Source organism: Mustela lutreola, chromosome 2, assembly GCF_030435805.1.
Source record: "Mustela lutreola isolate mMusLut2 chromosome 2, mMusLut2.pri, whole genome shotgun sequence".
Lineage (NCBI taxonomy): Eukaryota > Metazoa > Chordata > Mammalia > Carnivora > Mustelidae > Mustela > Mustela lutreola.
The window spans coordinates 21,765,392-21,776,602 of record NC_081291.1 but is presented as its reverse complement, the minus strand read 5'-3'; the positions used below and the strand labels follow the sequence as shown (position 1 = coordinate 21,776,602).

Here is an 11,211-nt window from a genome sequence, read left to right as displayed (position 1 = left end):
GGCTTTAAAAGCGGTCCGGAGGCCCCGCCAGCTCACCCCCACAGGAACCCGCCAGGATTTCCTCCTGCTATCAGCAGCCTGCAGGCGGAAGGGAAGGTGCTGGCCGCTGACCCCTGTGTGGTCGGCCTGGGCCCTGCTCGGGGCTTCCTGACCAGAGACCCTGCCCCTAGCAGCACAGCCCCTGAGCCCACCATGAGCCACAGCCTGAGCCCCAGTAGGGTCTGTGCAGCCACCCCCTATACAAACCACTGCCCAGAGGGCTGTCCTCTGCAAGCCCAGCCTCACTCATTCAGAGGCTCTGGGGGTGTGGGTGGCAGTGGGGGGCCCTGGGGGGGCTCCGGCGGGTCAGGGTAGGGCAGCCCTAAATCAGGTCTGCCGCCTCCAGCTTTCCAACTGAGAGCAGCTGTGGGCCTCGAGTCCCTGCCGGGCCCGTGCTAAGCAGACAGCCCGTCAGACAGTTCCCTGGCTCAGCTGCCCCAGCTACCCCCTCCGCCTGGTCCCTATTACCCCTTCTAGCCCTTCTTTCCTCCTAGGGGGCCTCCTGGCTTCCCAGCGTGCTCCACAGCCCTCTGTGCCTGACCAGCCCCACCTTGCTCGCTCTGGCCGCCAGCCTCTCCACTCCCCTAAGCTGCCGTTCTGCCCCCAGATCCTCTAACAGGGACTCCCCCTAAGGTCAGCCTCAGGTCAAGGGTCACCAGCTGTCATCACCTCAAATCACAGCACTTGCTACCAGCTGACCCTGTTTATTTTGTGTACTCTCCGTCCCCTACTGGAATGTCAGCTATGGGCAAGGATGGCGTGTGGCCGCTTCACACGGTGGGGGCCCTGTGCAGACTTGGGGGGGCATGAAGGAGCCAGGCAGTTACCTTGGTCGCCCTGGTACCGGTACGCAGACCAGGCGCAGAAACTTTAAGAAATCTGCCTGAAGTCTCTGGGCTAATCAGCGGTGGGGGCCCGTACTCAACACGTAAGGCCCGAGGCCTGCACAAGCCCATGCACACGCTGCCCGGCCTCTTGCCAGGAGATCCTGTCCTCACAGACCCAGACAGGGGTCAGCTGTCATGTGGGTCCACAGGGCCTCCTGGAACAGTAGTCCAGGGAGCAGACCCTGTCTCTGGTCGTCACTACCTGTTTACACCGAACAGATGGAGAGAGGCAGGTGGCCATCTGTAAAGGCCCTGGAGAAGCCCTGTCACCTGCCTCCTCCTCTCCGTCATCAGGCCTCTCTCCGCCCACAGGCTAGAGGCCTCTGGGCTGGCCTTATGAAAGCTGGCTAGGGACATTGAGTGGGGAGCAACCCCCGTGCCCCCTGCAGCCTTCTTGACGGCGATGGCTCCTCTAGGCCCTACTGCGAGCACCGAGAGAGGGTAGGAGCAGCGGGCTGGGAGCAGAGTTGACCCTCCAATCACCCCTTCTTCAGTCCTGCCTGGCCCAAATGGCCCTAGGACCTTGGGGCCTGACACTCCTGATTGGGAGAGACAAGTGGGGCTCCAGAGCCCGGCTCTAGAGGTAGGAACGGGATGAGGAAGGGTGAGACACACAGCAGGCTCCCCCAAGAAATCCCGGGTCCTGGCTTGGCAGGTCCCCCTGAGGCAATCCCCACCTCTCTGAGAACACCAACAGACTACCCACCACCTGGGGACTCCTCCCACAGGGCTTCCCCCGCTCCCCCATAAGCCTTCTTGGGGTGACACCCAGCACCCACCCGCTGCAATCCCAGACTCTAGGGCTTACCCTCACAACACACTGCAGCTTCAGCGGGGACATTCCAGACCTGCAGGGGGCAGAAAGCCAGTGAGCCAGGGTGCCGCATGTGCCCGGAGGCTCAGGGTGGAAGCCCAGACCGGCCCAATCCGAGGGCCCCCTCCTACCTCCCCTGCGCCAGCCCTCCGAGGCTGGCCCACTAGCGCGGCCGAGGGGAGCTGCTCCCTTGCCTTTCATGCCCTTCTCCCTCCTTCCTCTCCCCCCCACCCCCAGGAGCTCACCTTGCTGCTTCCCTAGGAGACCCTCTCCCTCATGCCAACCTGGCCCTGGGCCAGCGCCCGGCAGAGACCCCAGTGGCCCTTGAAATAAAGACAGAGACTGTCAAACTGCACTTTATTGGAATAGAGAAAACAGGCGACAGGAATCACACTCGGAGCTGGCAGCTCTAGGTCTCCTGCCACCGCCCCTTTCAGCCCCGAGGCCTGGGGACTCCTGCCCCCACGGGGCTCTCCCACTCGGTCGGTCCAGGAAAGGCTCCACTCTGGAAATCCGCACGGGGCGGGAGCTTCCGATGTGCATTTTGCTACCAGCCTCACGATTAGCAGCGAACGCCCACAAGGACAGCACATGACTAGACGAGACATTTCAGCGAAGGACAGAGAAGAATAAATCAGACCCACGGCGCCACGTGTGAATAACAGTCCCACGACAGGAAACACGACACTGGTGCACTCAGCCGCACCACCCCAGGGACAGGCAACAGAGCCACAGGAGGTGGAGGGCACGGGGTGTGGGGGGTCCTGGAGGGGGCCGGCACTTTCACTCCTAGCACTGGAAAGAAATCACTGAACGCATATGTTCACATTCTCTGCAAGGACGGTCCAACGAGGGTACCCAAAAGTGGGGAGAAACACTTTAAAAAGAATAAAGAAAGCCTGCTTCCCGCTCTAGTGGGCACCAGGCCGGACACAGCGGGTGGCAAGGGCTGCCCATGGTGGCCTGGGCTAGCCGGTGAGCTCGACGGGCAGCTCCCGGCCACACAGGGCCTCCCACTGGCGAGCCAACAGCGAGATGAGCTTCTCGCGGCTCTCAGCACTGGGCACGAACACCTGCCACTGGACCTCACGGCCCTGGCCAGCTCCACCAGGACCCCCCGGCACCTCGCCGAAGTGGTCCAGGGTGACGTTGCCCATGAGGTCGTGGCCCTGCACGTCATCAAACACAAGGGTTAGGGCCTGCGGGTAGGGCTGGTAGCCCATGAGCACGCGGTCCAGGTCCCGGACGCGGCGGCCGTCGTCCAGCCGGTACCGGTCTCTCTGTGGTGGCTCTTTGGCGAACTCAGGCAGTGGGTAGTGCACAAAGTCCTCATCCAGGAGGAAGATCTCGGCACTGGTAAGCAGGAGTGTCTTGGGGCGCAGCATGCTCCTGCAGCGCCCACGGGGCGGCGTGCCCACCTGGAAGGCCTGCACATACAGCAGGATGCTGAGGCCCGGGGCCTTCTCTGGGTCGGCCATCTTCTGGGCCACGGTGTATGTCAGGTCTCCGATTTCCTCCTCACTGGGGTAGGTGAACTTGACACGGCTTGAGTGAATCAGCTCATAGTTTTCCAGCTTCCCTGCAGAGAGGGGGGCCCACCGGGGTCGTAGCCTGGCCTGGTTGGTGCTGGGGCCCAGAGCACCGGCCAACCCAAGCCATCCATGGGGGCGGGATTAGGGGCCGGCAGAAGCAGGGGAGTACTCCAGGCCCCCCCATTCTTGGGCAGAGACCCACAGATACTTGAGATGGATCTGCTGGGTGGCTGAGGGTTTGCTGGAATGGAGGCTCTGGTGTGGAAAAGGCCACAGAAAACCCTGGCTGGCTAAGCACGGAGGAGAGAAAGCGAGCAAGAGAGAGGGAGTTCTGGGCAGAGAGAGGCACTCTGGGGCCTGCTGCGGCCTGAGCCAGGTTGGGGGTACCTGTGGTCTTGTTCCCAAACTCGGAGTAGAAGTCCTTGTCGACGGGCTCAGGCGAGGGCGTGCGCTCTAGTGAGGACAGCACACCCATGAGGTGCTGCAGGAAGCAGTGTGTCAGGTAGCTGTCCCGGGTCAGGCAGGTAACCACTTGCATCGGGGAGGAGCCTGCAGGACAAGGGGCTGGTCAGGGCTGCGGCCACCTCTCCTCCACCTCAGCCCTGCCTCCGGGGCCAGGAGGACCCACGTGGGAAAGCATCATGGGGCCTGGGGAGATAGCGATTTCTCCGGCCGGAAGGGCTGTGACATTTTTCTGGAAGGGGATGCAGAGGCATTAGGGAAAAAGCTTAGCTTTCTCTCTTCAGGAAGTGTGAGTCAGAAACATCCTGCCCGTGAGCCCTGGGCCCACTCTCCCTGCCCGCCGGGCACTTGGCCGCCTCGGTCCCCGCCTCGCACTCAAGCCCTGTGGGGTTCTGCATGCTCAGCAGTTCCTGAAGCTGCTTCCTCCCGCGCCGGTGAACGGGCTTGTGAACAGAGATAGCTCAGCCTGTGATAACGCACCCACATGTGGAAGGTGCAAGCCCACTGGTGACACTGGCCTTCACCCAAAATAGGACAAAGCACAGCGGTCACTCACCCGTCAGCCGGAAATGCTGGTCGAAAAGCCCAACGTTGACTGCCTGCAAGTCGCTGAGCTTTAAAACAAAGCACTGGGAGATGTGGAAGGGACTGTTGTTGTAGTCCGTGTTCTTCTGATGCCAGAAATCTGCAGCGGAGAGACGGGTACCAGCTGTGGCACTGGCTCTGCCGGGCAAGCATGAGGGTCCTGGGTGCGCAGTCCGTTCAGCAGGAAGGGGGCCCCTTGGCCAGCCTGGCCGCTGGACGCCTGGCAAAGAGCTGCCCCTGCCTCTGCAGACCTGAGGCCTCAAGGGCCGCACATTCTAGGGTCTGAGCCTTGCCTGGCTTAGCGCAGGCACCAGGAGCTCTACAACAGGCCACGGGCTAAGGCTCCCAGTAGGATCCCAAGGGACAGAGACTGCCCAACCCCCTCCCTGTCCCTGCCAGTTCCTGGGCCCTGGCCAGGCCCTGCCTCACGGGCTGGCTGTAGGTGTCTCGTGATAGTGCCAGGAGACATTCTGGTTATCAGGCCCCTTCCTCACACAAGGGAGGCTCGGCTCGGCTGGGAACAGACAAGTCCCCCACGGCTGCAGTGCCTACCCTGCAGGGGCTCTGAGAAGTAGCGGCGGAGGCCATCGTGCAGCACAAAGTACACAGCTTTGGTGGACAGCAGCACGCAGGCGGTCACCTCCAGCCCTGGGGTCTGGTAGAACACCACTGAGGACCACATGAGGTGCCTCAGCTCCTCGTTTTCCACCTGGACACAGAAAAGCTGGGTCTGGGCCCACAGCAGAGCAGGGCAGGGGGCACAGAACTCGCTTCCAGGCCGTGCCCACCTGACAACAGAGCTCTGGGCAGGGCAGCCCCCACTCCATCAGCCCCACAGCCCTGGTGACCTGCACGGCCCAGGGACATACCTGCAGCCCTGGATAAGGACGCACAGGACCCTCCCCACCTCTGGCCCACGTGTTTATAAACTTGGAAGCAGAGAAGAACCGAAGAGTAGGAGAGGGAGTGAGGCAGGCTGTGTCTGGGGCCCAAGGTGAGGAGCGGCCGCAGGGAGAGGTGGTGACGAGGAAGACAGCGGCCCAGGGAGGGGCAGCCCAGGACCTCCCATCCCGGACTCCAGCTTTCTGCACAGGACGGCCAGCTGGCGGGCCCCGCGCGGGGCCGCTACCTCGGCAATGCTGCTGTGGAACAGCTCGATGACGGTGCTTCCCTGCAGGCTGGCAATGTGCTGCAGCGACGGGCAGGCGGGCAGGTGCGACGGGATCTGATTCTCCTCCGACGTGGAGCGGATCAGGTGCTCACTCGGGTACTGAGCGGGGGCCTCCACTGGCCCCGAGGGCTCGGCCAGGGCCGGGCTCTCCACCGGGGTCTCCTCTGGGGACTCCGCCGGGCATGAGGCCTCTGCGGGGACTGGAGCTGGAAGCGAGGGCTCCACCGGGCCTGTGGCCATTGCTGGGCACAAGGCTTCTTCCAGGGCCAAAGCGGGGCCCTCCCCCGGGGCCCGGTCCAAGGCTGGGGCCTCCGCTGGGGCTGGTGCTGGAGCTGAGGCCTCTGCTGGGGCCTCCTGGGGCCGCTGGTCACTGCTGCCTCCCCCGATCCCCCAAGAAACACTGAGTTAGCATCAGGATCCCGAGGGGAGAGTCCTATCACACATAACCTCACAGTGTGATGGAACAAATGCCACATCTGAGATCACCTGGGGATATCATCTCCAGGCTCCCCACTGGAAGCAGAACAAAGGGAAAGTGCTAGGCTTTGCCCTTCGAAGTGAGATTAATCGGGGCAAAGATAGGCTGTTTGCTATTCCAGGGCTGGGATGGCCAGATGTGTGGCCCATGGGTTAAGAATTCATTTTCAGAAGGTTGTAGAAGGATCAGAAATGCTACTCCTGAGTTCAGAACTTGGACCAAGGTGTCCACACCCAGGACCTGAGTGCAACTAGAGGTGAGAACCCAAACCAAACAGCCCCTCAACTTGCCTTTGGGTCCTCCTCAGGCAGCCCAGGCTCTCCCCGCACCCCGCCACCATACAAGTAGCCACACTGAATTTTCACTTCTGTTCTGAGCAGAAGATCAAACAATGCTCAGAACCCCAAATGCTCCGGTTAGAAGCCGACCCCCGAGGCGGGGAGGACCCTACAGGTGGCCTCATGCCTGTGTCCAGGCTGAGGGGGTCTTTTGGACATCACCCTCTCTGTTAGGACATCCCAGCTGTTGAGAGAATTCCCTGGGCAGTCCCCCCTCGTCCTGCTGCAGAGATGTGTCTGCTGGGACAGAGCAGGGCAGCTGTTTTCTGCAAGCAGTCCCCACTGTGGCCAGGTTCCAGCGAGGCTTGGGGACAGCAAGGAAATGGAGATGAGGTGTCACCGCTCAAGGCCTCAGCACAGGGGCAGGGAGAGGGAAGGCCATGCAGGGTGCCTTGGGCACAAACTGCTCTCCAGTGCCTGGAGACCTGATGGCGTCTCTAGGAGGGCATGGAACTTAAGCTGAGGCCAAGAAGGGTGTCTGATTCATTCAGGGAGAGGCTGGGAGCCCCTTGGGAACCTCAGCTGGGGGGCTGGGATGACAGGCAGAGGCACGAGATGCTGACTTGAGGACAGGGTCTCCACCATCCACCAGGACAGAAGAGAAAATGAGGGGCTCTCCAAGGACAGGAGGACCAACAGATGAAGGGCTTTCTTGCCTAGGCTGGGGAAGCCCCAGCACATGTGAAGCCAGGGAGCAATGGCAGAAGCCGGGCACCCCTCAGGGCACGAGGCCCCTCTGGAGTTTTGGGTGTGGGTGAGCTGAGGTATGATCACAGCTGCTCACAGGCCTCCCTCTAGCCTCAGCTCCAGATGGCCCTGAAGGAAACTCGGGCAAGGAGCCAGGGGGAAGCCAGACAGAGGGGGCAGGAGCAGAGGGCAGAAGAACAGGACAAGACTGCCACCACTTCCCTCTCTGTCTCCCCTGCTGTAAGAAGGAAAGAAGCTCTGAATGCGGGAACCACCCGGCTCTCAAACTCAGACCTCAGACGCTCTGCTCTCAGCCAACAAGCTCCTCTGGAGAGAGCTCACAGAATTACATGCAGAGAGAGAGCCCCTCAGAGACCCAGTCCTTCCTGAAAGGGGGAATACAGCTCACCACCACAGTAAGGCTTGGCACGGGGCATCAGAAGGAGACAAGGGCAACGCTGAGGCTGGTCAGAGGCCAAGGAGGAAGAGAGGACGGGGCCCACCTGGGCCCACTCACACATGTACACATTCACCGATCTGATCTGGAGTGAATGGTCTCAGACGCAGTGCCCACCCCCGCCCGCCCCAAGAGCCTGTGCTCGGTCTCACCTGGCCCTGTCCTCGGCAGCCTGGCCTTCTACTAGGGGACTCTGGGACCGGGCCCCAGTCGCAGGCGTCTTGGCGATGACCACAGTCTTTAGGTCCTGCAGTGAGGCCCGTAGCTGGTTATAGATACGCAGGAAGTGGAACTTCTCATGGGGCAGCACGAAGATGGCAGTGACGAAGCGGTAGCCCACGAGCAGCTCCAGCACGTGGCCATCGGCGAAGGCGCCCCGCGGTTGGGTGCAGCTGCGCGTGGGGTCCAGCAGCACTGTGGACAGCGGCACGCGGCTGAGCTTGAAGCTGTTGCGGTTGCGACAGTTGTGGGTGCCACGGTTGGGCATGGGGTTGAAGTCGGCCTTGATGACGTTGAGGTGCTGGGGCGTGAGCAGCAGCCAGTAGGGGATGGCAGCGGACTTGACGGCCTCGGAGGGCGCGCAGCAGGAGCGCCGCACGGCAGAGCAGAGCGTGCAGCTGGCCCACTCGATGTTGCCCGAGTAGTCGCCGGCGGCCGTCTGCACCATGCGCTTGTCGCTGTAGACCAGGTAGACGGGGAAGCAGCCCTGGCTGCGCTCCTGGCAGCCGCCCGCCACCTTGTAGAAGGTGAGCAGCTGGCGGAGGAACTCCTGCAGGGTGGTGTGGCTGCCATAGAGCACAGGGCTGCACAGCATGGCCATGTGCTGTGGGGCGAAGCAGGAGCGCAGGTCGGCATGGAACCCGTGCAGGCCGGCGGCGTCCGAGATGATGAAGAGCGTGTTCTCGCTGTGCCGCACCTTGAGTACCAGGCACAGCTCCGGCATGAGGAAGCCGAACTCGGTGAGGTCGCCGTGCGGGAAGCAGAAGACGAAGCGCAGGGCTGACAGGATGTGCTGGCTGCTGCCCCGCGACTCCTGGTGCGGGATCTCGAAGACCGCGATGCCGAAGTCGGTGAGCACGAGGCAGGCGGCAAACTGGCGGATGCTGTCCTGCACGTGGATCAGGAAGCACCACAACACCTTGAGGATGCGGATGTGCTCCAGCAGGAAGTCCTCGTCCGCGCCCAGGGCCCACTCCAGGGCCAGGCGCTCCTCCTCGCCCTCCTCCTCCTCCTCCTCTTCCTCCTCCTCCTCCTCCACCCGGCCGCCCTCCTCCTCTTCCTCCGCATCCGGGGGCCCCATTTCGAAGTAGCGGTTCTCCGCGGCATCCTCGTCATCCTCGTCGTCCTCGTCGTCCTCGCCCTGCTCGCCCTGGCCCTCCTCCCGCTGGTTGGCAGCCTCGATCCAGGCGGGCAGCTGCCGCTCGATGGCCTGCCGGATGAGCGTGCTCAGGCGCTGGATGAAGTCCTGGTTGGTGGCCGTGTAACCGATACAGGTGAAGGGCAGGAAGATGATCTGGCCCGACCCCGGCACCACTTGGACCTCCGGCTCTGCGTGCTCCGGGCTGTGCGGGGAGAGGCCAAGGTCATCTGCATGCTGGGCTGGACCGGCCCTACCGACCACACGCAGAGCCGTCTGCTGAACCCCTGGGTCCACAAGTGCCCCAGTGGGGAGCCGGGGTGCCTGAAGGCAGGCCTGCCAGTTCAGGGACAATCTACACCCCCAGGGCCCAGACCACTAGCACTCAGCCCCACCTTAGCCACACCATGCAGGCTCCCCAACAAAAGCACCACAAAGCCCTCTCAGTTGCACAGATGCTGGCTGCGAGCCCCAAAGGGAACAAGAGCTCAAGGGCATGAAGTCACTTACTGACCATGGTTCCCTTCAAGGGCACCCAGAGGCCTCTGGGATGGAAGTCAGGGAGTAAGCTAGGTGGGTCTTAGGACTTCCACATTTCAGTTCTAGCTCCTCTTGGGGCGCCTGGGGGGCTCAGTCATTTTAAAGCGTCTGCCTTTGGTTCAGGTCACGATCTCAGGGTCCTTGGACCCAGCCCTGCACAGGCTCCCTGCTCAGCAGAGAATCTGCTTCTCCTTCTCCCTCAGCCCCTGGCCCCAGCTTGTGCTCTCTTTCTCAAATATACAAAATCTTTAAAACAAAACAAAACAAAACAAAACAAAAAAACTACCTTCTCTTGGGTACTGCTCCCCTCCGTGAAAATCACATATAGAACTTCTATAAAGTATCAGAGAGTGAACACCACAGGTTTTGGAGGAGCCCATCCACATAATCTCTCTTTTTTATTTTTTTTTTTTTTTTTTTTTTTTTTTTTTTTTTTTTTTTTTTTTTTTTTTTAAAGATTTTATTTATTTATTTGACAGAGAGAAATCACAAGTAGATGGAGAGGCAGGCAGAGAGAGAGAGAGGGAAGCAGGCTCCCTGCTGAGCAGAGAGCCCGATTCGGGACTCGATCCCAGGACCCTGAGATCATGACCCGAGCCGAAGGCAGCGGCTTAACCCACTGAGCCACCCAGGCGCCCCTAATCTCTCTTTTTTTTAAATCATACTTCGAGAATATAATGATCATTCTCAGCTCACAGGCTGTACAAGGTAGGCCGTGGACCAAATCGGCCTCGATGTGCTGACCCCTACTCTGGGGTAACATGTCCAGCAAACTTCAGGGATTAGGATGTGGAAACAGATCAGAGCCCATCTTGTTGCTGTTTATATAGTCAAAGAAAGAAACAGCTCTGAAGAACTTCTATGAACAAACTATTAGCAAAATCCCACTGGTTCCCACTAGTCCACAGTTGGGCATGTGCAGAAGGCCTCAGATGCCTTCTTAAGCTCTTCCTCACCTCACACCGCCAACAGCTCCCGGGATGTCCCGGAAATCATCAGAAGGTGCCTGACAAAGAAGAACATGCAGTGAGCCCCCACCTGCTGCAGCCACCCCCTGGCATTTACTGGGGGCTGGACCCTGAGCCAGGCACCCCATCCCAGCTCACCACCCTGCAGGAAGCTCCTTACCACCCCAACGCTTCCCTCGGGGACAGATTCTGGGCCCCAGAAATGCTGAGAGAGATTCAGCCAGTTACACGGCAGTGTACAGTGGAGCGGAGACTGCAACCTCTGTCCAGCCCCAGCCCGTGCCCAGGGTCAGCACCTCTGCCACTCTGCAGCTCACCATGTGTCTGAGGTCTGGCATCCCAGTGCTCCCCATGCCACCCCAGAGGGTGCACATGGACAGCCTACCAATGTGGCAGCTGGCCTGCAGAGACCTCAACGAGCAGAGGCTGTGCAGCACCTGGCAAGGCCCTCCCAGTGGTCTCTGGGCAGTGCAGAGGACCTAGGCCTGGGCACCTCCGACTGTGTGATCCTGGGGAGAGGGAAGGGAGGAGTGCCAAGGAGTGCTGCGACAGAGCAAGGACTCTGCAGACTGCCCAGGGTCACAGGGCCATGACCGACTGAACACAGGGCTGGATGGAGGCCCAGGAGCCAAGCAGAATGCCCACATCACACTTGTCTTCCTCCTCTCTTCCCAGGACAGAAGTTCCAGAACCCTCAGCAGCAGCCACAGAGGAGGTGCTGGAGTCGCAGTGTGTCTGACTACTAGGGTAACATGCAGGGGCCGGCAGAGTAGCCCAGTGAGCCTGGTAACAGCAGAGAAACTCTTCCTGATGGGCATGAGACCCAAACAATCCCCACCTCGGGCTTTGTGAACTGCCTTTCCCAGAATAGTCTACGTACAGGGGCTAAGGACCAC

At 60.9% G+C, this 11,211-nt stretch overlaps 1 protein-coding gene across 1 annotated transcript in view; it reads right to left on the bottom strand.

The window, feature by feature from the left end:
- Positions 1–2,080: 2,080 nt before the first annotated feature.
- Positions 2,081–11,211, bottom strand: part of NISCH (nischarin) — a 33,190-nt gene continuing 24,059 nt past the window's right edge. The window contains exons 15-21 of the mRNA XM_059161093.1: positions 10,304–10,353; positions 7,603–9,012; positions 5,449–5,863; positions 4,872–5,028; positions 4,291–4,419; positions 3,660–3,821; positions 2,081–3,319 (exon numbers count right to left, since the gene is read on the bottom strand). Coding sequence (XP_059017076.1) covers positions 2,709–3,319; positions 3,660–3,821; positions 4,291–4,419; positions 4,872–5,028; positions 5,449–5,863; positions 7,603–9,012; positions 10,304–10,353 — 2,934 coding nt within the window. The 3' untranslated portion in view covers positions 2,081–2,708. The remainder of the gene's footprint in view (positions 3,320–3,659; positions 3,822–4,290; positions 4,420–4,871; positions 5,029–5,448; positions 5,864–7,602; positions 9,013–10,303; positions 10,354–11,211) is intronic.